The sequence below is a fragment of the Arvicanthis niloticus genome, chromosome 1 (assembly GCF_011762505.2).
Source record: "Arvicanthis niloticus isolate mArvNil1 chromosome 1, mArvNil1.pat.X, whole genome shotgun sequence".
Lineage (NCBI taxonomy): Eukaryota > Metazoa > Chordata > Mammalia > Rodentia > Muridae > Arvicanthis > Arvicanthis niloticus.
Window position 1 is genome coordinate 115,245,948 of NC_047658.1, and position 24,740 is coordinate 115,270,687.

General features: G+C 52.9%; 3 protein-coding genes across 7 annotated transcripts; 1 reads left to right on the plus strand and 2 right to left on the minus strand.

Moving 5' to 3' along the window:
- Positions 1–7: 7 nt before the first annotated feature.
- Positions 8–10,699, minus strand: Kcnk4 (potassium two pore domain channel subfamily K member 4). 2 transcript variants are annotated; one of them, XM_076916226.1, is made up of 7 exons: positions 7,379–10,699; positions 6,022–6,287; positions 2,350–2,476; positions 2,061–2,221; positions 1,696–1,882; positions 1,157–1,296; positions 8–400 (listed from the first exon to the last, which is right to left on the minus strand). In XM_076916226.1, coding segments are annotated over exons 1-7 (1,275 nt in total). In that variant the 5' UTR covers positions 7,380–10,699. The 2 variants fall into 2 exon arrangements, with proteins under 2 accessions (XP_076772341.1, XP_034350751.1); XM_034494860.2 differs by having other exon boundaries at positions 7,636–7,757.
- Positions 10,700–10,840: 141 nt separating this feature from the next.
- On the minus strand, positions 10,841–14,406 carry Gpr137 (G protein-coupled receptor 137). 2 transcript variants are annotated; one of them, XM_034499391.2, is made up of 8 exons: positions 13,868–14,406; positions 13,265–13,636; positions 13,135–13,184; positions 12,319–12,544; positions 12,053–12,202; positions 11,804–11,932; positions 11,554–11,672; positions 10,841–11,300 (listed from the first exon to the last, which is right to left on the minus strand). In XM_034499391.2, the coding sequence occupies exons 2-8, from the start codon at positions 13,619–13,621 to the stop codon at positions 11,141–11,143; spliced, it is 1,191 nt and encodes a 396-aa protein (XP_034355282.1). In that variant the 5' UTR covers positions 13,622–13,636; positions 13,868–14,406; the 3' UTR covers positions 10,841–11,140. The 2 variants fall into 2 exon arrangements, with proteins under 2 accessions (XP_034355282.1, XP_076772355.1); XM_076916240.1 differs by having other exon boundaries at positions 10,841–11,352; positions 13,265–14,406.
- A 677-nt stretch (positions 14,407–15,083) lies between these two features.
- On the plus strand, positions 15,084–24,128 carry Bad (BCL2 associated agonist of cell death). Of its 3 annotated transcripts, none has more exons than XM_034499402.2 (4): positions 15,084–15,216; positions 15,646–15,825; positions 22,886–23,076; positions 23,616–24,128. In XM_034499402.2, the coding sequence occupies exons 1-4, from the start codon at positions 15,099–15,101 to the stop codon at positions 23,739–23,741; spliced, it is 615 nt and encodes a 204-aa protein (XP_034355293.1). In that variant the 5' UTR covers positions 15,084–15,098; the 3' UTR covers positions 23,742–24,128. The 3 variants fall into 3 exon arrangements, with proteins under 3 accessions (XP_034355293.1, XP_076772374.1, XP_034355299.1); XM_076916259.1 differs by having other exon boundaries at positions 23,493–23,629; XM_034499408.2 differs by lacking the exon at positions 15,084–15,216 and adding an exon at positions 15,304–15,400.
- Positions 24,129–24,740: the final 612 nt, after the last annotated feature.

The following is a 24,740-nucleotide window of genomic DNA, read 5'->3' on the forward strand; positions in this document are numbered from 1 at the left end:
CCTGCCCCTACACCGGCATGGCCTTGTCTCGGAGGCGCCCAGGCCCCCGGGGTCTGGAGGGCTTCTTGGGTGGGTTGGGACGGCGGCGACCCCGAGGCGCACGAGGCAGGGCACAGCCACGCTCACTCTGCGTGTCTGAGGACTCGTCGATGAAGGCCAGATTCTCACTGGGGTAATCCAGAGCTGAGGCCGTGGGCGGGGAAGGAGTCTCGACCTTTTCTTTGGGTGCAGGGGAGCCGGGCCTGCGGGCTGGCTCACCAACAGCAGGTGGTGCCGGCAAAGAGGAGGGCAGGAGTGGTTGCTCCTTCTCTGGCGGCGGAGCGCTGGGCCCAGTTCGTTGGGTCACTCGTGCTGTCACTGTTCCGGTCCAGCTAGCAGCCTGCGCTGTGAGGCCACCCATCTACACAGAGAGGAAAAGGAGTCTTCCCATTGCAGCTCCGGAAGCTGCCCCTTTACCGATCGCATCCACCTTTTTGCCTGACCCTGGAACCTCAGCCTATAGATGATCCCAGAGGCACACTGTTCCTTTCCTGCATTGGCCCGAAAGCACCCCCTTCTCGTAGGAACCTTTCTTGAAAGCCCCGGGTTTGTTTTAGCCTTCACTGCCTCTCTGTATTCGGCTAGCAAAATGCAGATAAAGTACAAAACCAGTATGACTCATACAATATTTGGGACATATTTTAAAATCGTATTTGTTGTTCATCTGAAATCCACATGTAACTGGCCTTTCTAGTTCTGTTGTTTTTGAAACAGAGTTTCATTCTATAGCCCAGGCAGGTCTGAACTCGCAGCAATCCTGATTCTACTCTGCTTACCGAGTGCTGGAATTTACTAGACGTGTACTACTTACCACCTTACCTCTCTGAACTCTTATTTACTAACCCTAGCCACTCTATCCTTGAAGAGCGAAGTGGTCGCGTCTCTAACAAACCTGAATTTACCACAATGTTCCCCCTAGCACACCGTCTGGGTCTCAATTTCAAAGAAGCCCACATTTTGGAGGAGAACCAGACTGGTCAACAGCCCCTGTGCCCAGTTAAAGCACAACACACAAGTGACATGCATGGCGCATGCGCAGCAGTGAACAGCCCCTGGAACACATACGTACGTACGTATGTACGTACATACATACATACATACATACATACATATATACCTCTGCCCGAGTTCGGCGGGACACCGCTCGCAACCAGTTGCCAATGGTGGTGAGCACTGAGGCGAAGTAAGCTAGGCCAAACAAGATCCAGAACCACACCAGCGGCTGATAGGCTGGGGAGTTCTGCCCAGTGCCATCGCCTAGACGATTCAAAGGGAGGGAAAAGTAAGTTGACGGGACAGGAGGCAAGTCTGTGAGCCTCTGGTTCACTGCCTGTTTCTGCATCTTGAGATAATGCCCCTCCCTAGAAAAAAGGGGATGTGCTACAGTGTGTAGATGTATGCGATGGATGAGTGTGCTCGAGTTGTAATTGTGTATGATAAGAGCATGCAAGAGGGGGGTGAACTTAATATATGTGTGAGCATGCATGGGACTCGGGCATGCAAGATAAGTGGGCATCAGGTACTGCCTGCTGGAGGAATGTCTGGTGCGTTCCATGAGTGGTGTGAAACCTGGGGCAAATGCCCGGCAGTAGTTGTGCATAGGCGGAGTGCAGGAACAAAGTACTTAAGGAAAACGCTGGGCAAAGTCAGCCTCACCCGGTACATAATCGCCAAAGCCTACGGTGGTGAGTGTCACTATAACAAAGTAGATGGCTTCCAGCTTGCTCCAGCTCTCCATGTAGGAGAACACGAAGGTAGGAGTGAGAACAAAGAGCAAGCAGCCAATCAGCAGGAAGAGCACTGCAGACAGCATTCTCACCAGCCCCGGTGGCACGTGCCACTTCTGTAGGGAAGGGTGGTAGATAGAGCCATTGAGATGCCAGTAACCTACAGTTCCATTCTCACCCCACCGTACCCCCATCCTGGCACAATGTGTGAGAGGCTCCTGCTCGCTAGGAGTGCACACTCGCTTGCCAGGGACCCAGGGAAGAAGACCCTGTGAGGGGCACAGGGCAGCTCACCAAGAAGATTGCTTCGATGTGACCGATGCCCCGGCGCAGAGAGGAGCCCAGCCGGTCCCCGACTCCCGCCAGCAGCATGCCAAACAGCGGGATCCCCACCAGTGCATAGAAGATACAAAAGAGACGCCCGGCATCTGTGTGTAAGGCTATATTGCCATAGCCTGGATAGAGAGGGCAAGTGCAGGAAGTCTAGGCGCCACCTGGTACCCCATGCCTTTCCCTGCACCTTCCCCCATAGGGAAACTCCTTGCCCCTTGCCTCCCTCCACATGCCCCATCTCCACCCCCACCGATGGTAGTGATGATGGTCCCCGAGAAAAAGAAGGCGCTGCCCAGGTTCCAAGCTGATGAGTGGTTGCTGCTATTGGTCCAACTGGTTTCTGGGTTTGCGCCCCCTCCCAGGGCTTCAGCCACGAGCTGCAGGATAAGGCGCACAAGAAGAACCTCAGAACTTCCCTCCAGCTGGGATAACTCCCAGCTCCGCCCCCTTCTCTGCACAGCTTACTGGTTGTGTCTCTTCTTTGGTTTTAGTTTTTGACATGTCTCTCTAACTCTCTCTACCTAGCTATCCTTTTGTGGTTGGTTGGTCTGGTTGTCTGGTTTTCTGAAACGTTATATAGTCCATGCTGGAACTATTGATCCCTCCTGCGTCTGCCCACCCAAGTGCTGGAATTACAGGAAAAGTCACCACAACTGACTTCACATGATAAATTCCTAATTTTACATTCAGGAGCCTAAATGCTGGAACCAAGCTGCCTGAGTTCTAATCTTGGCATCTTCGGGCAAGTTAACTCATGGTGCTTTAGTTTTCTCCTCTCTCACATGGGAGTGATCATCAGAGCACCAGTATCATAGATTTGGCATAAGGAATAAACACTGGGCATTCGTTTGGGTCATCATGGCCTTTGAGTTCCTGCCTCAGCAGGCTCCAGCTCCACCCTTCACACTGCTCCTGTGGAAACAGGATATCTGAGTGCGTGGCCTTGAACAATGTATTAAAAGGTGAGACCTTCTCTCCAGAAGGGTTCACATGTCACATTTGGTGCCCAATTTTAGGATGTTTACATGCTACATGTGTGTGTCCATCGGCCACCTCGGGACACCTAAGGCAAACCCAGTGAGTCCTATGGTACTCAGAAAGCATGACTGAAGTGCCAGGGACAGGCTTTTATTGCCCGCCTGTGGATTCCGCAGGGGAATAGTCTGTGTCTGAAAAGAGCTTGCTCTGGATGCTGAGATATCACAGCACCAGAAGAGAGGGCCTTTCCCCAAATTAAGCAAAGAGAGAATCCAGAGGGAAGTTTACAACCTGCCTCACCCCCCTCTCCCACATCAGTCCCCATTAGCAAGACCCACGTCAAGAGTTCATCTTGGCTGAAGACACCACTGCAAACCCTCAAGGCTCCTATTTGTCCGAAGGAGAGTCTAGGTTCCTTAGTCCAGCATTTATTTATTGTTTTGAGAAAATCGCTCATGTAGCCTAGGCTAGCCTCAAACTCACTATGTAGTCAAGGATGGCCTTGAACTCCTGATCCTCTTGCCTCTACCAAGTGCTGAAATCCGAAAGTGTGAACTGCTCTGCCCAGTTTTTGCAGTTCTGGAGAACCAACTCAAGCCCCAAGTCCGAAGCATGCAAGGCAAATACTCTACCAACCAAACCCCAGTCCCCCCCCCCTCTTTTATTGGAGGTGTACTTGGTTTTGTTTTGGGAGACAGGATTGTACTCAGTAGCCCAAGCTAACCTGGAACTCATAACAGTGCTCCTGCCTCAGCCTGAGAGCTGAGATTACAGGTGCGAGCCACAAGCACTCTTTCCAACCTGGTCTCAACCTTTCCCCACTCTTCTCTCATGCAACCCAAAATAGAGCAACCTTCTCTCCAGATTTTCTGAGGTGATTCCATTTTCTGTAATGATGATCTTTGTATACAGAGGTGAGATGTCTGATTTAAAGTGATTTAGTTTTTTTCAGATTATTTCTTTTTCTTTTCTTGCATGTATGCATGTGTATCGTGTACATGCCTGGTGCCCACAGAGCCAGGAGAAGGTTACAGACTCTCTAGATCTGGAGCTACAGATGGTTATGAGGAACCCAGGGCCCCTAGGAGAACACAAAGTGCTCCAAACCCCTGTGCCATTTCACCAGCTCCAATGACTTAATTTTTGTTGTTGTTTTGTTTCGTTTTGTTTTTCAAGACAGGGTTTTTCTGTGTAGCTCTGGCTCTCCTGGAACTCATTGTGTAGACCAGGCTGACTTCAGACTCTGAGATTCACCTGCCTCTGCCTCCAGAGTGCTGATATCAAAGGCATGCGCCACCACCTCAGGTCAGGGCTCATGATTTAATTTTTCTTTAACAGCTTTTCTCCACAGCCCCCAAATCCTTCATCATCCAGTGCAGTCTAAGCTTGTTTCAATACCAAGCATCTGCTCCATACTGAGCTTGCTAGCTTCCACATTGTGGCCATGAGTGTCCCTCTGCTTGGGAGTTGTTTGTCCCCACACTCTGAAGTCCATCCCTCTCACTTGGTACTTTCCAACTGCTGGCTTTCCTCAAAGCCTCTCCATCCCCCTCACTCCCAGCAGGTAACCCAATGCTCAGCAACTCTGGGGTGCTCCATGATGGAGGAAGGAAATCTCTTCCATGTCTACTGCTTCCTGCAGTGATCTGTCCCTGATCTGTGCCTTGGATGTGCCACCTTCCGGAGAAGCTCCACCCAAGTGTTTGTACAACTCTATTGCCACCCCCCCCCCCAACTCCTAGGTGTACACTTGCTGCAGGACTGGGATCATTCTGGGATTGGTTCCTAGAAGAGAAGCATCAGCCACCCACCCTGCCAGGTTCCCTGTCCTTTTCTTCTTTCTTACCCCAGAATAAAGCAATTCCATTGTGAAGATAAATAGGTCAGACTCCCTGCCTCCCTCTGCCCTGTGGTCTGGCCAGGCGCACTTTCCACCCAGGCACTTCTGAGCAGAGCTTGTCCTGATTTCTGGAAGTGGGAGGACACATCTCTCTACCTTCATCTTTGCACTGGATCCTGCCACCTTAAGAGTCCGTTGGGATGCTGAGGCTTACATGCAGACCCTCCACAAAGAACAGTCAGGGAACAAGGGATACTCTTCTCTCAAGTGAGAAACATTAATTTATTAAGGTTAAATCAGAGCATTCCAGAACAGTGACTGGGAGAGTGAAGGAAATGAGGCAGGAGCTCACTGACTAGACCCATGGAGGGGAAGCTCACAGCTTCCTTCGGTGGCTGGATGGAGACTGATCAAAAGTAGCCCGGAAAGCCTGATGCCCCACCGCTTCCCACTCTCTTGACTGGTAAGCATGAATCCTGGGAAGGAGGGGCCCCTGAACTGGCATCCCCAATGGTAAAAACAGAAACCGTCTAAAACCCTCTGTACTTGTTTATATGCAAACTTGGGAACACAGGGGGAGGTGTTCACGGTATTCTTGGGTTCCTTTAAAACATCTGAACTCCGAAAAAGAAAATGCATAGGACCTGTGTGGGAGGAGCAGCCAACATTAGCAAGTAAAAACTCTGCAGGGAGCCAGGTGTGGTTGGTTATCCCAGTGCTCTTGAGGCTGAGGCAAGACAAGTCAAGAGTTCAAGGTCAGTTTGTGTGACACATTGAGTGCCAGGCCAGTTAGGGCTACATAGCAAGCTCCTGTCTCAAAAACCAAAAATCATTACCAGGGTTATATTTAAATTCAGCCATTTAGCTGAAAGCCACGTGTGACTAAGCATCCCAGGTCTGGTCCGGTGAGCTAAGGATGTCAAGCTGTGCAAATGCAGCATTCCATGTCCTCCACAGTCACCCATTCACTTCACAAACACCTGGATCCCAGCTCCTGCCCAGCACTCCCAGAGATATTCCAGGACCTAGCCTGTCCTCAGAGATACATGTCTGAAAGTAGCACCCTGAGCAGGACCCCACTGCTGACCAACTCTGCCAACCCACCTTGATGAAATCCTCCAAGCTCTTCTGGCTCACACATGGATGGTCCTTCAGAAACTGCTCTCGGCCATCTTCCAGCCCCTTCTGAACCCGCTGCTCATGAGGCTGCTCCAGAGCCTGGAACACCAGAGCCCCAGACACCAAGTAAAGCAGCACCAGTGCCAACAGGGCCAGGAGTGTCGTGCTGCGCATGGCCCTTCCAGAGGCAGGTCCAGCTCCACCGCCTGCTTGGGAAGGAGGAGCAGGGAGCTCCTGGGGGGCAGTGGTCACTGAAGGCCAAACCAAGGATTATGGGGTCAGGAAGAGACCTGACATCCACAACTTCCTTCTATATTTTAGACTCCCCGACCTTTTTAAGACCCTAGCTTTATTACCCATAGATGTGACCCTCATGTATCCTCTGGTTCCAGGTACTAACACCTAGGACCCCACCTCCAGCCTCCCTCTTACCTTCAGGGCCTAGCCATTAGGAGAGTGGGATAAGGAAGGAGACACTAAGCCAGGCAGGGTGAGTGAGAAAATGGGGGGACTTGTAAGGCATAAGAGAGCCTGCCTTGGAGAAGACCAAGGGAGGAGGACTAGGGAGTTCCAGGAGAAATCGGGAGAGGCTGGAACCGGCAGAACTGGAGACAGGAATAGCAGGTCCATACTTGGCTCTCCCAGTGAGGCTGTGGCAGCCTCCTCAGATGCATCTGTCCCCTTCTGCCTTCCAATCTAGCAGGGATCAACGGGGCGGGGATCTTCCAGGGTCCCCACCTGTCCACTGGGCTTTCGAGGAACCCTGAGGCGGTCCTGGCTGTAGGGTATAGGCAAGACCCAGAGCCAGGGAAAGGAAAGGTAGTCACAAGGTTCCCAGAAGAAGCTAGGCACAGGGTGGGACGGGCAGCACAGATACAGCAGCCCACGGGACAGCTGTCACATAGGGGGCAGTGGGAGATGGCAGGCGCGCACACACATATATACTCAGCCTGCTACCTGTGCCACAAAGATCTTTGAACCACATTCCATCCTGCAGCTCTAGCGGCGCGCTGCCCAGGCTGCAGGCATAGCACTGTACTATGCTCCAGCAGACCCTGGCACAACTGACCACCATGGGTGTTCCCGCAGTGCCGAGCTACCCTAGAGGTCCACGCGCACGAATGCACACACACACACACTGGACCCGCACGCCAGCCGCTTGCTCCCACCACCTCCCCCGCGTCCTTACGCAGACGCCTCCAAGCGTGACCGGCGACGGGACGCACGGTCACACCACTCGAGGAAGGCATCCACCCGCGGGAGGTGTCCCGCCCTGCCGCTTGCCTCCCAGCTCCCGGGGCCTGGGATCCAGCCCACATTCCCGCTTCTGCTCCGCACTTACTGTCTGCCCACTCTGTGGCTGCGGCTTTGGCTGCGGCCAGGTCTTCCGCGCCGACTCGAGCGGGTGCGGGCTGGGCCACGGAGGTGACAGCGGCAGCCCAGAGACCGAGCGGGCGGCCGTCTGACTGGGACCCCCCCTCTTCCCGCCCTTAAAAGCCCCCTCCTTGGGAGCTTAACCCTACCAGAGCTGCGTCTTCCTACGTGCCGCACCCTCGCCACCGGCTCTCGCCACCAACCGCCTTGCACAGAGCCCTTTACCTGCACCTGCAGCCTCTGGGCTCCCCAATCCTGTCTTGTCCAGGCCAGTGAGTGGCAGAAGAGCCAGAACGTGGTTGACGCGGAGTCCAACCTTCCAGGCTGAGATCGAGGCCCCAGGACTGCCCTAACCTGGACATCAGCTGGCCCGGGGCTCAGGACAGCCGCCACACTCATCTCCTGGAATCTTCTAGGTCTATTACTGGACTGGGAAGAGCCTTCGTTTCTCCGCCCATGAGGATAGTCTGGCCCTTGGGCTCTGGCACTTATGAGAAAGAGGCCCTCAGGGAGAAAAGGGTATGTGGGGGTGGAAGGCGGGGAGATCTCTGTGAGGCCGCCAGGATTTAACCAGCTGAATGGGTTGGGTCCCAGTTCTGGGAAGTCACTGGTGGAGCACCTCTTGCTTCTCAAGGCTGCATCCCCATCTCCGATCCTCCAGGCCCTGGAGTCAGCCCCCAGGGGCCATCTGCTACCTGCCACTTCCAGCAGAGTGTTTTCTGAACACCCAGCTAAGGCTGGGTCCTCTCCTATCTCAGTCCTCTGTTCATACCCATTTCTTTACTGATCTCCGCAAATCTCTCCTGTAGGGTTCTGAGGTCCCATGCTTTTGTGGTCAATACTTTTGATGTTGTTGGGGGGGGGGGTTGTTTTATTTTTTCGAGACAGAATTTCTGTGTGCTCCTGGCTGTCTTGTAGACTAGGGTGGTCTCAATCTCAGAAATCCACCTGCCTCTGCCTCTGGAGTGCTGGGATTAAAAGTGCCCCCTACCACCACTCAGTCTTGTGGTAATGGTCAGTATGTTTAAGCCTAGAGTGACCACCCAGATGATAGGGGATCAGGGCAGATAACCAAACTCTCTAGTTCCCACTTACAATAAAAGGGTGATTACTTAACTCTGGATGCTGATTTTGAGTATTTAAGAAGTCAGTACTTAAGGGCTGGAGAGATGGCTTAGCCTTCAAGAGTACTTCTTCCAGAGGGCCCAAGTTCAAGTCCCAGCACCCACAACTTTCTGGGACACCCTCACACAGACATCCATGTAGGCAAACCACCAATGTTTGTGCACACATTCAAGGCCAGTGTTTTTTGTTTGTTTGCTTTGCTTTGCTTTGTTCTCTTTTTTTTTTTCTTTGTTGTTTTTTGTTTTTGTAGCCTTGGCTGTCCTGGAACTTGTTCTGTAGTTCAGGCTGGCCTCAAACTCACAGAGATCCACCTTTCTCTGTCCCTCAAATGCTGAATTAAAGGCATGAGCCACCTCTGGCCATCTGAGGTCAGTGTTTATAAATGCTTAAAGCTTAGAACACAGAATTAAGTGCCCTATAAATGTTAGCAATTTTGCTTCCAACCAAAAGTGATTGTCCAGCTTCCTGCTCAAGTCCTGGGCCTCTGCTGTTCTCTCTGGAGACCTTGTAGACCTGGCTCCAGGATAGTTCCAAAGAAAAGATTTCAAGGCAGACTTATTGCTAGCCTGAGATCTCAAAGGAGCTGGAATCACCAGGTTTATAGGCAGGAGTCCCAGACTCTAATAATCAATCCTGAGCCACAGGGCAGATCTGTCAGGATGTCGAGAACACAGGGCAGTGACTAAAACTTTGGGGGGCAGTAGGAGGAGTATACCAGGAGCTGACTCAGGTACAAGTAGCCAGGAAATCAGGGTGACCCATACTGAGGTGAGGAGAAGGAGGCTGTGCCACAGAAGCACTCACCCCCTTTGTAGACCCTCCATAAACTTGACATTTGAAGACCACATTAGTGGTGGTGACAGAAACCAAGCCTCAGGTTAGTGAGATGGTTCAGTGCTTGGTAGGGCTGCTTGCCTACCAAGCTTGAAATTCCAAGTTTGTTTCCTGGAACCCACATGGGTTTTTCTGACTCTATACCTCTGTGTGTGTGTGTGTGTGTGTGTCCATATATGCACACACAAGTACATGCACAGCACAAACACAGACTAGGCCTCCACAAAACTAATGTAGGACCAGATGCCTAACAGGCTGTGGAGATAGCTTAGTGGTTAAGAGCACTTGCTGCTCTTCTTCCAAAAGACCTAAGATCAGTTTCCAGCACTGGCAGGCAGCTCACAACCTCTAACTCTAGCTCCTGGGGATCCGGTGCCCTCTTCTGGCCTCTTTGGGAATCACACATAGGTACAGGTGCAGATACACCTATAGGTTAATAAAAATAATCTTAAGAGAAAAAAAAATGCCAATGAGATGGCTCAACAGATAAAGGCCTTTGCCACCAAGCCTGATGATATAAGTTCTACCTCTCCAATCCATATGAAGGAGTGAACCAACTCGTTAGTTGTCATCTGACCTCTACACATGTGTGTGTCAGGCACGTGTCCATACATACACAAAGACATACATACAAATAAATGCATGTCATTAAAAAAAAGTTAGCTAAGCGTGATGGCACGCATGCCTTTAATCCCAGAGCTCAAGAGGCAGAGACATGTGGATCTCTGTGAATCCAAGGCCAGCCTGGTCTAGAGGGAGTTCCAGAATAGCCAAGGCTACACAGAGAATCTCTGTCTTGGAAAAACAGAAACAACAAAGAATGTTAAGGAGCTGGTGAGATGGCTTAGTGGGCAAAGGCACTTGCTACCAAGCCTTACACCTGAGTTTGATCTACAGGACCCAGACAGAAGGAGAGAATTGCCTCTATAAAACATGGGCCCACGAATATACACATACACAATAAATAAATGAAATAAAAAAGCTAAGGATGTCTAAAAGTCACATAATTACAGTGCTGTATAGTCTGAGAGGGGTTCTCTGCACAACCAGGGAGGCTTCACAGAGATTTAATTCCCTGCCCCTCCCATGGAGATTCAACTCACGGCCTTGGACCTTCCTGGAACGTACTCAACAGGTAAACCTCATCTCCAGCCTGTGGAAGTGATTTTTCAACCATGACAAACCTGGAATAGCTTCAGTTTTTTGAGCTGAGGCTAAGGCAGGAGGATCATCTGAGCCCAGGAATTTCAGGCCAGGTTGGGCAGCACAGAGAAGCCTATCCTGAACCAGGAAAACGTTAACAACAGAGGCATGTGCAGTGTCCCTGCTGCTCAGTGCTCACTAGCTCCGCCAAAGTTGAATGGCACCTGCCCAGCCTAGCAACCCATGTCAAGGGCCAGAGGTTGATCATCCTGATGCCAAACAGGTCAAGGCAAGAAGGAACAGAACTCAGACAAGTGACAGGAAAAAGGACAGGGCACAGACTCTGTTTATTGAGTGGTAGGCACAGGAGAGGTAGCTGGCTCCAGTGTGGAAGCAGAGGTGGCAGGGCATGCCAGGGCACTGTGGGCATCTGGTATCCTGGGGCCTTGTCCCCATTTTAGAGGGATGGCGCAAGCTCACTACAATAGGAGCAGCAAGGAGCCGGCCCGGGGAGAGAAGCAGCCACAGTCTCCTGGCATCCTGGGCAAGAAGCAGCAGATGTACTTGGCACATGAGCCAGGGGTCAGGGGAGCTGGGGCCTGCGTGTTCTAAGGGGAGTAAAAGGAGATCACGTCTGTGGTGTGGAATAGAGGCTGTGGTGGTGGCTACCAGGTCCTGGCACCTGGGAGAAGAGCAGAGGAGTGGTCCTCGTCTGGCTGGCCCCTCCCCAGCCTGGCTCACGCCCGATGGCACCATACCAACTGCCAGAGCCCAGGCTGCCGGACATGCTGCAGGCAGAGAAGCAAGGTGAGTCCCAGGCAGTGCCCAGGGCCACACATTCTTGAAATAGAAGAGGAGAGAGACTGAGAATAGAGAGCCCTAGGTCAAAGGGCAAACTGCTTTGGGGGGCAGGGGTGGGAGCTGGGAACTCAAAGGTTTCACTCTGAACAGCCTGGGGAACAAAGGGTTAGCTTTTGGTCCCCATGGCTTCAGGAGCCAGGCAGGATCTCGAGGCACTTCTGGCAGGGCTGAGGCTCCTACCTGGTGCTCTCACTCCGGCTATGCTCCCAGGAGCAGCCCTCATCCTCACAGTGGCCAGCCCGGTCAAAGAAGTAGGATCGGGAGCCAAAAACCTGCCCATTGAGGATTCGACTGGTGCTCTGTAAGGTATGGGGGAAGAGGTCACTACTATGGATATTTTTTCTGCCCCCATAACTGTCCCAGGACCCCAGACCAAAATTCCCAGGGTCCATGCCTCTACACTGGACCAAGAGGTGGTTGGGGGCCCTACCAGATCCTGTGGGGGCCGGTGTACCCGGAAGAAGCCCACCAGCAGTGTGGTGGGTAGCAACTCCCACACGAAGAGGATGAGGCCGAACACCAGGTAGCCTTTGTTCCCTAGGTCATTCACCAGATCTGCCTGGGGAACAGCAGAGGCTGAGGACAATCTGCCACCACAGAGGATGCTGGCCGGGCCCTGGTCAGCTGGAGGCTAGATACTATAGTTACTAAAGAAGGGGCAAACATGACCAATGCCTACCTGGTCAGATACATTGTACCAGTCATAATCAAAGGCATCCAGCCGGCTCCGAGGGGCCAAGGCCAGAGCTGCCAGGTTGTAACAGGCCCGGCTGGCGTAGAGCAGGACCATGGCACCCCCTATGGCAGCTGCCTGACACACACTGGTCCCCTGGCAGAGATGACAAAAGAGGATCTTCAGGGAGAGAAGGCTCCCATCTGCCTTTATATCCTAAGAACTCCGTCCAAGAAGCCCCAAGGGTCCTACATCAGGGTTGGTGGCCCTACCTTGGCCTCTAAGTAGATGCTGGTGGAAGGGGCTCGACGGGCCACGAGGCAGAGGCAGGCAGCAAGCGAGAGGGCACAGATGACGAAGAGAGAGTCGCTCACCAGGACACGTACCAGCAGAAGGGCCCAGGGCTGTGCCTGGCGCTGGCGAGACAGCACTGCACACAGTACATTCACCAGCAAAAAGAGCAGTGAAGCACCCACGAAGGCCCCTCGGACAGCCAGCCTGCAGCCCACAGCAAAGTCAGCCCCAGACCATGGATCTCCTTGGCCCTCACCAGCAACCCTGACTCCTCAGGAGACCCCAGGGTCAAATCCAAATTCTGCTCATCTAGTTTTGCACATGAGGAAACTGAGGCTCAAAGAAGGGAGATGATTGAAAGCTACAGCACTGTAGGAGCTGAGTGCTGAGTGGGCCTCATTCAGCTGTGTGACCTTGAACATGTTGGCTTTGTCTAACTGGGCCTCAGTTTCCTCATCTCTCAAATGAGGATGGGAATAGCACCTCAGGTGACATGTGAAAGGATGCTTTCAGAGTATCTTTATAAACTGGAAGGCACTGTGTAAGGACAGGGGTGGTGCAGCCAAGGTCACTAAAAGTGCAGCAAGACTTTATGCATTCCATGGATTGGAGCCTCCATCTTTCTCCACCACAGATGTTGATGTCCTCTCTCCCCTGACACTATCATCGATGTCTGTATCAGATGCTTTAGGCTTTTCAAGGTCTATCACAGATATTTTTGAGGTGTATCTTGTCTCAACCCTGCTGGGTGGGCTCCTCCCCGCCACTGACCCATTAACATCTCCAGTACTTACAAGCCTCGGCTCATCTCTGGCCGACGCTTCGCCTTGGCCTTGAACACCACCTGGGAGCAGAGATACCCATAACTCCTTTGGACCCTTGGGATTGCCCTCCTACTCCCACCACACCAGTTCCCGTGGTTACCTGCGCAAAGTAGAGGTTCATAAGCGTCAGTGTGAAGAACTGCAGGCAGACAGGGCAGCAATAGAGAAGCCAAAAAGGCAAGGGCCCCAGGCGGTTGGCCCTGGGAGTATCTCGGAAGTAGAAGGAGAAGAGTGTGGTTCGCAAGGCTGCCCAGAGGAGACAGAGCGCCAGGAACACCGTCTGATAGCTGAGGCGCTTGTGCCCATACAGAAGCACCAGCCAGAGCTGGGCATAGACAGAGAAGAAGAGCAGAGCGTACAGGGCAGTGTAGGCAGCGGTCAGCCCCAGGGTCACTGTAGGCGGCAGTGCAGGTACCAGCCCAGCTGCAGGCACCAGACCAGACAGGTTACTCTCCATGTCAAGGAGGGAGGCCTGAAACCCGGAAACAGAGAAAGAGGGCTGGCCAGAAGCCAGGGAAATAAATACGGAGGGGTGGGAACTCCAGTAGGTGGTGAGAGCTGGGAACTCTGGAAAAAAGAAGTTGGGGTTGTCAAGCCTTTCCTCCTCAGCAGAGACGGGGATGGGGGTGGGGTGGGCACAGGTAACCTGGGCCCTGGGCCCTGTACCCGTCACTCTGGAGTGTAGAAGGGTAGTCTTTCCTACCCAGGGCAAATGAAATGGGGGTTGGGGTGTCCCTCCCTGGGCCAGCCCCAGAGCCAAGATGCGAGGATGCAGTGGCACAGAGTCCCTGGTCTTGGTCGCTCGTGTCCGGCTGGCAGGAGGGGGAGAGCCGGCCGATGCCCGTCAGCTTAGGGCAGTGGCCGCTGCGGGGGCGCCCAACGCCCCGCTCTCCCCCTCCCCAAGCTTGGTTCCTCTTTCCCCTCCAATAATCCGGATTGGGAGGCTTCTTCCTCTGTCCTCAAGATTCCAGACGTGTTCCCCCACCGCGTCCACCCTCAGCCCCGGTGAATAATTGGAAGTCGATGTCAGGTTCTCAGGCCGCTGCGGGATAAGCGGGATCCGGTCGCCGGGACAGCGGGCTCCAGCTCCCCGGCTCCCGCTGCTCCTCCCCACTCCTGCGCCTGCGCGGGCGTCCGTTCGCTACGTAAACTGCGTAGCGGCCGGCAGGGACTCCGAAACCATGCGCCGCGCCCGGCGTGCATCTCTTCGAGAATTGGCGCAAGGTGCGCTGCCGGCGGGTGTCCGGGGTTACGGATGGCCGCGGGCGGCCGAGAGTAGAACAGGCCGCACACAGCAAGCGCCTGAGTTACCAGTTCCATGGACGGCCAGCTCTTAATGTTTGGGGACTACCATTTCCCACGCTTAGACCCCCAAACCCACATCGCGATCGGCATGCCCATATGGGGGCGGCAACGATTTCCCCCGCACAGGATCACTGAAGGAAACTTCCGCCCACAACCAAGATGGTACCCGGGCCCCGCCCCCTAGCTTCTGTCTGCAGGCCCCGCGCTCGGGCCTGGGGCAGCTTACGCACACCTATCCTAGCAGCAGAGTCCCCTAGAGCCCACGGCTCGCCCTCCTGGGCACCCCAGTTCCTTCTCCCGCACCCGGACGGCAATCCTGCCGGAAAGGAGCTCCCGAGATGGCGCGGGGAGTTGTCCCCAAGACGGGCAGTGCAAGGCCTGCACGATCGGGAAGAAGGAGCTGGTCTTCCCATCCTGGTCACTCGGTCCAGCGGGAGCAATAAACATCTCAACGATCATTGCATCCGACGGCCGAGCTTCAGTGAACGGCTCTATAAGTAATCACTAAGCTGTTTACAGAGTTTTCATCAGCTCCCCAGGGAGGTGTCATTCGCTCCATTTTACAGGAGGGAATTCGGGCCCCGAAGGGCTGGAGGACTTATCAGCCGAAGCAGGCCTCCAGGATCCAAATGGGAACCCCAAAGCAGCCCTCGCCGGCTCCTCCATACGCCCTAGGCTTGAGGAAGTCTGATCCCGGAATCCGAAGCCTGGGGAGCGACGCGGGAGGAAGGCGGTGGAGACCAGCAGGTCGGCGCAGGGGTGGGACCTGGCTAAGGGTGGCCCCGCCTCCAGGACTACCCGGGATTTACTTCGAGAACTGATTGGGTCAGATCTGTGACAGTTCCCGTCGCCCAGGAAACTAGGGCCGGGCGCCTTTAGAACGAGAGGGAGGAGGCAGGCCCGGGTTAGGGGCCTCGAGATCGGGCTTGGGGTGAGACCTATTCGCGGTCCTAACGGGCAGGGCGAACGCACTAGGGTCTGGACAGAGCTCTGAAGAGAGATTTAATATTCTGGCGATAGCCAGGGCAGACTCAGCCGACAGATGAGGGATTGGGAAGATTTGGGGATTTGGGCTACCTTGGTGGGAGAGGGAGACAGGAGTACCTCTCTCCCCTGCTTCTGATCAACACTGTTTGCCTAGCTGTGTACTGAGTATTTCTTACCTTGTCTCTACAGCCCAGAGTATGTTCCAGATCCCAGAGTTTGAGCCGAGTGAGCAGGAAGACGCTAGTACTACAGATAGGGGCCTGGGCCCTAGCCTCACTGAGGGCCAGCCAGGTCCCTACCTGGCCCCAGGTCTCTTGGGGAGCATCGTTCATCAGCAGAGACGGGCAGCCAACAACAGTCATCATGGAGGTAGGTTTCTCACTACCGTCATCTGCCTGTCCTATGCCCCCTGACTCGGTTGCCCCTGACATTCCTTTGCAGCCATACTTCCTTAAGACTCTTGGGAAGTCCCAGATAGCTCTGATCATCATCAGACTGCCTCTTCCACAATACAACTGTCACCGGGCTAATTCACAGAGATGTATGGTGTGTCCTTATTGATTAAGCTGGTTCACTGAATGCTGAAAATGACTCCCTTATTATGTCCCCAAGATAAGCAGAGCCCCAAAGAAGTGACTTTCCTAAGGTCACCCTAAGAGGAGGTGTTGGAAGACTGCTCAGTGCCTGGAATAGGGCATTCCAGTGGCCAGTAGGTTCTTACTCCCTGGCTCACCTACAGCAGGACTATTCTTGCCCAGATGGGACAGGCAGGTGACCCTAAGTGACAAACAAGAGCCATGTGAAGTTGGAAAGTATGAGTGACAGGATGGAAGGAGAGGCCTTGGAAGGTACCAGTTATCCTGTGCACTTCCCTCTGTTAACCCTGAGAAATCTGTGAGCCACAGAAATCTGAGCTCAACCAGGTTTGACACTGGCTCCATAGAGCTTAAATTATCCTTATCCCCTGGTGTATCCCTGGGCTGCCTCAAACTTCTATACAGTTGAGACTAGCCTTCAACTCCTCATCCTCCAGACTCTGCCTGCCCAGTACTAGGATCACAGGCCACCATGCTTGACATCCCACCTTCTTTTTAAGGTTATGTGTATATGCATGCCTGTGTAAAATACACATGTGCAAGTGTAGGTGCCTTGGAGTCCAGAAGAGGGTGTTGGATCCCCTAAAGCTGGAGTTGCAGGTGGTTGTGAGCTGCCCCATGTGGTTGCTGGGAACTGAACTTACATCCTACGCTAGAGCAGTAAATGCTCTGAACCACTGAGCCGTCTCTCCAGTCCCCTGACCCCTCCTTTTAACTTTCAGGTTTCTTTCTTCTTCTTCTTCTTATGTATTATTATTATTATTTATTTTTTGTTTTTTTAAGACAGGGTTTCTCTGTGTAGCCTTAGCTGTCCTGGAATTTGCTCAACCAGGCTGGCCTCAGAGATCTGCCTCTGCCTCCCAAGTGCTGGGATTAAAGATGTGCAGCACCACCACCGCTGGGCATATCTCCAGATTTCTTTTTCTTTTTTTAAACGTTTGTTTGTTTGTTTATTGTGAGTACACTGTTGCTGTCTTCAGACACACCAGAAGAGGGCACTGGATCCCATTACAGATGGTTGTGAGCTACTATGTGGTTGCTGGGAATTAAACTTAAGTCCTTTGAAAGAGCCGGGGCCGTGGTGGCGCATGCCTTTAATCCCAGCACTTGGGAGTCAGAGGCAGGTGGATTTCTGAGTTCGAGGCCAGCCTGGTCTACAGAGTGAGTTCCAGGACAGCCAGGGCTACACAGAGAAACCCTGTCTAGAGTGCTCTTAACCACTGAGCCATCTCTCCACCACTGAGCCATCTCTCCCATAGATCAAATTCTTAATTCCTGGGACTCACCTTGGGGACCAGGAAGGCCTCGTTCTGTATCAGTTTCACCATGAGCTCCATGGACCCTGTCCAGTGCTCCATGGACCCTGTGCAGCTGCCGATCTGCCGATCTGCCGATCTGCAAAGGTGGCTGTGGCGGGGCCACCTGGGAGGGCAGCTCTTCAAAGTACAGGCAGACCCCACTCAGCTGCAGCAGCTTGTGCAGGAAGGCAGGAGGGCAGCAGTTTGTGCAGGAAGGCAGGAAGCTAGTGCCTGGCTGGGGTCCCGCACTGCCTCGTCACAGTACTCCAGTCTGGAGAGTGAAGTGTCTGGCCTTGTCCAGACAACCCCAGGCTAGAAGCCCCCTCTTTTTTTTTTTTTTTTTTTTTTTTTTTTGTAGACCAGGCTGGCCTCGCTGTGCAGCGCCACCACCACCCGGCTAGAAGCCCCCTCTTTAAAGCTGTCCTAGCATCATGGGACTGAGGAACCTGGCTTCCATCTTGTGGTTGTGGGGTGAGCTGATCCAGCCCCAAGAAGAGGAGCTGCCTACTCCAAGGGGGTGCTCCAACAGGAAGGAGGTGGCAATTGGCTGGCATCATGCTAGGATGAGAGACTGGGAGAAAGGGTGGATGACATAGGAGGAAGGGCAAGTCTGAGGCTGGAGGTGGGGAAGGGACACTGACAGGCTTTGAAAACAACTTTACGGAGCACTGAAGCAGGGCCTGCTGCTGCAAGGAGCACAGAGGTGCACCCCAGCTCCATTTGATTTACTTTTCAGTGGTCTCAAAAGCAGAACTGGGTATGGTAGTATATGCCTATAATCCCAGCACCAAGCACGGGAGAGTTTGGGGATGGCTTGGGCTACTTAAACCCTGTCTCAGTCAAGCAAAAGCAACACAAGTGAGATTTGCAAGGGTCAGACCTGCCAGATCCATGGACCTTCTAGCCTTTTAATCATCGCTGTGCAGAGTCAGTTTACCCTGGTCCTACCTCTCCTGAATACCTGCACCAGGGTCCACTGGGCTGTGAGCATCCCTAGGGCAGGGACTACAGCACACAGGGACTGCACAGTAGGAAGGGAAGTGGGGAGGTCATAAAATGGGAGAAGCAGCCAGTACTGGCCTCTGGGCCAGATTGCAGTTGCTGTGGAGGGCCTTTTAAGTGCAGATTGAAAGGTTTACTGCTTCTGCCTTAACTTCCTAATCTATAAAATGGGAATAGAACTGGTCCTACTTCTCAGGGATCCAGTAAGTGAACAATGCTTAGAAACTGTCTGGCACAGAGAAGGTGTCATGGGGGCCCTATGCTGGGGCCTCCTATGACTACCACCCTAGTTGTGGATATCATTCTTCCTGTTGAGTTGGCTCATTCTCTGCAGACCTGGGGTTCCTTCAGTAGTCAGGTCAATTTATGCAACCCCTTAGACATCCAGTGCTCTTGCATGGTAAACATGAAATATAGGTTAGACTCAGGATAGAGGTGACTTGAAGATGGACAATAGGGAGCCTCTGAAGGTTTAAGATAGACATAGTTGGGTTTTTAGAACAGGGATTTAGACATGGGGGAAGCAGGAAGAAACTGGTTGATATGCACCTTTAGCTTTAGACATGGGCTAAATCCCTCTGCTTTTGCACAGCCCCTGAGCTAGGAATATTTTTGTTGTTGTGTTTTGAGGTTTTAAGATCCAGGCCTAGGGCCTCCAGCTTACTAGGCAAGCACTCTCTCACTGAACCAAATCTCCAGCCTTTGTTACATTTGATGAGACAAAATCTCAAACGTTGCCCAGGCTGACCTCAAACCCCTGGGCCTGAGCAACTGTCTGGCCTCAGGTACCCAACCAGCAAGGAGCTGGGACCGCGGGTTTGCATCAACCTCAGGAATAGCTCTTTATTTCTTTTGATTTTTTTTTTGTTTTGTTTTGTTTTTTCGAGACAGGGTTTCTCTGTGTAGCCTTGGCTGTCCTGGAACTCACTCGGTAGACCAGGCTGGCCTCGAACTCAGAAATCCGCCTGCCTCTGCCTCCCAAGTGCTGGGATTAAAGGCGTGCGCCACCACCGCCCGGCTTCTTTTGATTTTTTGAGACAGAGTTTCTCTGTGTAGCTCAGGCTTTCCAGGAACTAGCTCTGCTGGCCTCAAACTCATGTCTCTCCCTTAAGGGCTTGGATTAAGGGCCTGCGCTACCATGCCTAGCTAGGAACAGTTTTATCTATTGAAGTGGTTGACAAAATCTAGGGAACAAAGTATTTTATTATAATAGGTAAGACTGTATGAAAATCACACTTCAGTGCTGATGGGTAAAGCAGTGGTGGGCACAAAGATGTTTTCTGGGATGTGTTGTCTTTGAATCCAGCTACCAGCAAGCTGTGCTGTTGTTACAGTGGTCCTGACAGAAGCTTGGCCAGAGCAGGGCCAGGTAAGGCCCCAGGCTAGAACTCAAATGCCTTTCCTGAAGGCTACTGCACAGGTCTGGGCAGGCATTGTGGAGACAAGGCAGACACAGTGGCCTGCCCTGCCTGAGGGCAGAGCCTCACTGCTTGGAAGCTTCTGGGAAACCACTGTTTTTGTTTTTATTACTCTTTCTCTGATCACCATGGTTGGTTTTGTTGTTGTTTGTTTTGTTTTTACGAATCACTTTGTGTGTGTAAAGACATGTATGGAGGTCAGAGGACACTTTTTAGGAGTTGGTTTGGTTCTCTCCTCTTCTACCTTGTGGGTCTCAGGAACTGAGGGCTTGGTGGCAGGCACTTTTCCATGGTTTGTCATCCCCTAGGTACCCCCACCAATTTTAATGGAGTATGCTAGGATGCTTCTTGCACTGTGAATTTGCTGGTTCAGCCACACCCACTTACCCAGAAGCCCCGTGGGTAAGGAACTTAAAGGTGTCTATCAACCAGTTCGTTCCCCCACCCCCAGTCTGTCTAGGAAGATGACTTATGAGCAGACCTGAGCATCCACCCAGAGAGTAGCCATCCATTCCTTCCCCTGAGGGACTGAGGCAGGTCTAGGCCACACCCTACCTACCCTCTTTGTCCAAGGAGTTCCAAGAATCTCCAGGCCTTTCCCATAAATGCAAAGATAATTTCTAAAATTCCATTAGGAGGCTGGAGACGCAGCTTAATCTGTGGAATACCTGCCTAGTGTGCACACAGCCTCCACTTCTAATCTCAGTACCACATACACTGTAGTTGGGGGTGGGAGCAGGAGGACCAGAAGTTCAAGGTCAGCATTTCTGCCACCTGAGACCCTTTCTCATCAGCCAGTACAAATACTCTTGACACAAATGTTGCTGAGGTGCTTGGCATTGCTGAGTGCCTTTAGTCATTAACAGTTCTCCGTGCCTCTGCATGGGCTCTTGGCATGGCTGACACTAGTTGGGGCGGGAGAACATGACTCCTCCAAATTGGGTTCCCAAGTTAATTTGTGGTACTGTTGAAGGGTGGCTGGGACATGAGAAGAGCACAGCCCCAGGAATCAGACTGGTTTGCACCAGTCTTTATCACTTATTGTGTGACCTTGGGAAAAAGTTTAAGAGTTAAGAATGAAATGAACCAGTCCAAAGAATCTTCCAGTCTGACCTGGTCAGTGTTGATTGGTTGGTTGGTTGATTTGTGAGGTGCTGGGATGGAACCCAGGGCCTTGAGCATATGCTAAGCAAGGATTTTTGTTTGTTTTGTTTTGTTTTTTTGAGACCATCTTTCTCTGTGTAACTCTGGCCGACCTGGAACTCAAGCTGTGGACCAGTCTGGCCTTGAACTCTGATCCTAGGACCTCTGCCTCCTGGTGCTGGCATTAAAGCATGTACTACCACGCCTGGTGCTAAACAAGGATTTTAACATAGCTTATGAAAGCAGGTTTGTTCGGGGAAGAGGCACAGATGCCACATGACCAAGTGCTAGTGAAGGTCAGAGGACAGCTCGTGGAGGTGGTTTCCTCTCTCTTTACACGGATTCCACGGCTCCCACTAGCTCCTCAGGCAGGTCAGAGGACAGCTCGTGGAGGTGGTTTTCTCTTTCTCTCTTTACACGGATTCCACGGCTCCCACTAGCTCCTCAGGCAGGTCACGGCTCCCACTAGCTCCTCAGGCTTGTACTGGAAGCTCCGTTACCAGCTGAGCAATCTCACCAGCCTTTGTTTTGCTTCCTCATGAAGGAGGAGGGGCTGAGCTTAGACCAAGGCTGCCTGGGAGACGTTTGCCTTCCCACCTCCAGCTCAGCACACAAGCACCCTGATTCTAGGGCTGACGTCCATTACTCAGTGCAGATCGGCTGCACTGTCACGATGCAGGCATGGTCCTTTCAGTGTCCGGCTTCTTTCTATGGAAGATAGGGACAACTCCACATCTGCACAGGAGCCAAGAAACCAATGGATGCTCAAAGGACAAGGTGGAGTGGTGACTATGAGACAGGCTGTCTCCGTGCCACAGACAAAGACTGAGATGACAAGGCACTGGGGAAACAAACGGGTTGAAGATCACAAAAGGGAGGCAGCCCAGCCACTGAGTGGCCCCAGTGAAAGCACTCTGTAGGTGAGCAATGGTACTCTGTTCTGGCCAGATGTTTGGAGCAGACCCAGGCCAGGTCTTTCGTCAAGTCCCCTTCTTACCTCTGCCTTTTTGTCACATGTCTGCAGCTGGGATCCTGCAGCTGAGCTGCAGAGTTTTGCCAGCTGACCTTTGAGAGAGGGAGGCAAATTTATCAACCCCTAAACCTGAGGGTGATTTTACCTCCTCCCAAGCCTGCAGACACCTGGGTGTGGGCAGTAGGCTGTGCCTGGCTCCGGACTCTGCCCCTGGGAGCGGTCTGGGTCTTCACTAGTCTGGGCAGAGGGGTACAGATGGCAGAAGTCAGGATGGCACAGGATACACAGACCAGAGATCACCCACAATGCTCTTGCAGCTCACAGGACTTGTCAGCACACCGATGCGACCTTCACACAGGTGCGTCAGTCTGTAGGTGAGGTGAGGCTGTCCCTTCTTTTAAGAGAACTTAAAAGTGAAGGGTGGCTGGGCAAGGCGAGAGCTGCGTTCCAACCTTGTCCCACCCCACTCCTTTGTGAGACAAAAGACAAGTTCTCCTGTAGTCTAGGCTGGCCTTAAACTCAAACTCCTGCTTTGACCTCACCAGTTCTGGAATTATAAATATAAACTACCACACCCAGCTCAAGCCTCCATGCTGGGTCTGTTGAACCAGGTGGAAAGGATAGTTTAGCACATACATACTCCAGTCTCGGAAAACTAAGATGGATGAGTGATGCCAGTTCTTGACACTGTCGCCCAAAAAAAGAGCACTAGGAGATGCAGCTCGTTCTTGTTTTTCAAGACACCTGCCTACTTAAGGGTTGCTGAGACCATGTGATAGTTATATCTTTACGTCCCTATTTTGTGAAAGGCACAGTAGACTGTCCTTCTGTACACTAACGGCTTCTTCATTACTAACACTGTACAAAGATTTGTGGAAGTAATCGATTTCTCACAGAAGTCCTCTGAGTTCCCTGCATTCACAAAGGAGGGACTGGGGCTGTGGTGCGGACAATAGCAGGCCAGAGATTCACACCTCTTCCACTCCCTGATCTCTGCAGGCGCTGGGGCTATGGAGACCCGGAGTCGCCACAGTTCGTACCCAGCGGGGACTGAGGAGGATGGAGGGGTGGAGGAGGAGCTTAGCCCTTTCCGAGGACGCTCGCGTTCGGCTCCCCCCAATCTCTGGGCAGCACAGCGCTACGGCCGTGAGCTCCGACGGATGAGCGATGAGTTTGAGGGTTCCTTCAAGGTGAGCGCCAGCGTTGGGTGCAATGGGACCGGAACCCTCAGCCACCTGCCCCTCCTTCGACTTAGGGCATGTCGGGATTTCTAGTTTCAGAGCCACCAAATTTTCCCTTTCGTGTTGTAGAGCATGCTGGGACTTGCAGTTCTAATCTGTCCTCTTCCTTCTTTGTCCGAGACCCCGCCCCCAGTCCCGGAACATGCCTTCACCTGTAATCGAGAGATCTTTTACAGCCAGACTGCTACAGAATGGAAATCTGTAGTACAGACCAACTTCACGTCAAAGTTTCTGAACCGAAAGGTTCATAGAGTACGAGGCTTGCTGGTATCTGAGCCTCTCCCCAACTTCTTAAGCTACTTTAAATTCTTGAGTTCTGCCCCATCCTCTAAACACTAGATCTCTGGCTGTGCGGTTTCATTTAGGATCCCGGCACACGCATCCTCCCGTGTCTCTGACCGCCCAGAGCAGAGCAGAGCAAGCTGGTGGTGGGGACCTGACTCGGGACGCCAGAATGAGGCTCACTCTTTCCTCCTCCTTCCCTGAAGGGACTTCCTCGCCCAAAGAGCGCAGGCACTGCAACACAGATGCGACAAAGCGCCAGCTGGACTCGCATTATCCAGTCCTGGTGGGATCGAAACTTGGGCAAAGGAGGCTCCACCCCCTCCCAGTGATGATCTGCTCCACATTCCCGGAAGTCTACCCGCTCCGGTCGCCCGCCATATTGGGTGTGGGCGGAAGTCTTTCGAGGTTTTAGGGAAAAAGGAGGATCGCTGTGTCCCTTTAACAGAGAGACGAGCAGACGTACAGCCTTGAGTCCCTTCCGGTGCGTGCAATAGCCGCGAAGGGGTGGCTCTTGTTTGGAGTTTCAAAGTTTTCCACACACCCCACCCCCTAGGCCTCCGGAAGTGGCTATTTTCCCTCTCCGGTACTGGACTGCCCTCAGGCGCCTGTGCTAAGTTACGAGTCCTGGTAAACCGAGACAGGGTGCTGTCCTATCATCATAACTGGGGACCCGAGGTCTCGAGAAACATGCTTTATAATAAAGCCCGCGCATGTGCTGCCGCGCCTCTGTCCTTCGTTTGGGGCTCCACAAACCGGATTTCTATCGCTGCTAGTTTTAAAAGAGACTCGTTTTACCCGAGGAAGAAACAAGCTCTAAGGACTGAGACCAAGAAGTTGAGTCAACCCGCGAAGTCGGGCTGCTTGACTTGGGTGGGGAAGAGGAGCGTGGCTGGACCCCTGGGACTGCCAGGCCCTTATCTCTAATATGGTAATTGGGAGCCGCAGCCCAGCCGGCCGCCGGAATTTAGCGTTCTGCTAACCATGTCGCGGCTCCCCCGGGGCGGGCGGGCGGGCGGGGGGGGGGGTCATTTGCTCCTATTTGGGTCAGTCCTTGTGAGCAGCTACTGTTTGACCGGCCTGGGGCCAGCGCAGCTCAGGGACCTGGCAAGGCACGTGGGGCGGGGCGTCGCGGCAGACAGATCGCTAGGGAACGGAGAAGCTTTTCACAGGGACCTGGAGGAGGGCCCAGAGCTCAGTTCAGAGATTTATTGGCGCCCCTATAGCCCAAGCCAGTGCTTTGCGCTGGATATGCAGATAAGTTGCGCCACAACTCTTTGCTTCCCGGAACATGGGAGGGGGTGGTCCCCACAACAGGGCCTCAAGGAGTA

Excerpts from the sequence above, each read along its gene's own strand:
- Kcnk4 (XM_076916226.1), bottom strand. Across the intron at positions 2,222-2,349 it reads GACCATCATCACTACCATCG|GCTATGGCAATATAGCCTTA; the intron begins GTGGGGGTGGAG and ends CTCTCTATCCAG. Across the intron at positions 1,883-2,060 it reads ACATCGAAGCAATCTTCTTG|AAGTGGCACGTGCCACCGGG; the intron begins GTGAGCTGCCCT and ends CCTTCCCTACAG.
- Gpr137 (XM_034499391.2), bottom strand. The coding sequence starts at position 13,621 with ATGGAGAGTAACCTGTCTGGTCTGGTGCCTGCAGCTGGGCTGGTACCT. Across the intron at positions 12,203-12,318 it reads GCATCTACTTAGAGGCCAAG|GGGACCAGTGTGTGTCAGGC; the intron begins GTAGGGCCACCA and ends CATCTCTGCCAG. Across the intron at positions 11,933-12,052 it reads GGTACAATGTATCTGACCAG|GCAGATCTGGTGAATGACCT; the intron begins GTAGGCATTGGT and ends GCTGTTCCCCAG.
- Bad (XM_034499402.2), top strand. The coding sequence starts at position 15,099 with ATGGGAACCCCAAAGCAGCCCTCGCCGGCTCCTCCATACGCCCTAGGC. Across the intron at positions 15,826-22,885 it reads CAACAACAGTCATCATGGAG|GCGCTGGGGCTATGGAGACC; the intron begins GTAGGTTTCTCA and ends TGATCTCTGCAG. Across the intron at positions 23,077-23,615 it reads AGTTTGAGGGTTCCTTCAAG|GGACTTCCTCGCCCAAAGAG; the intron begins GTGAGCGCCAGC and ends CCTTCCCTGAAG.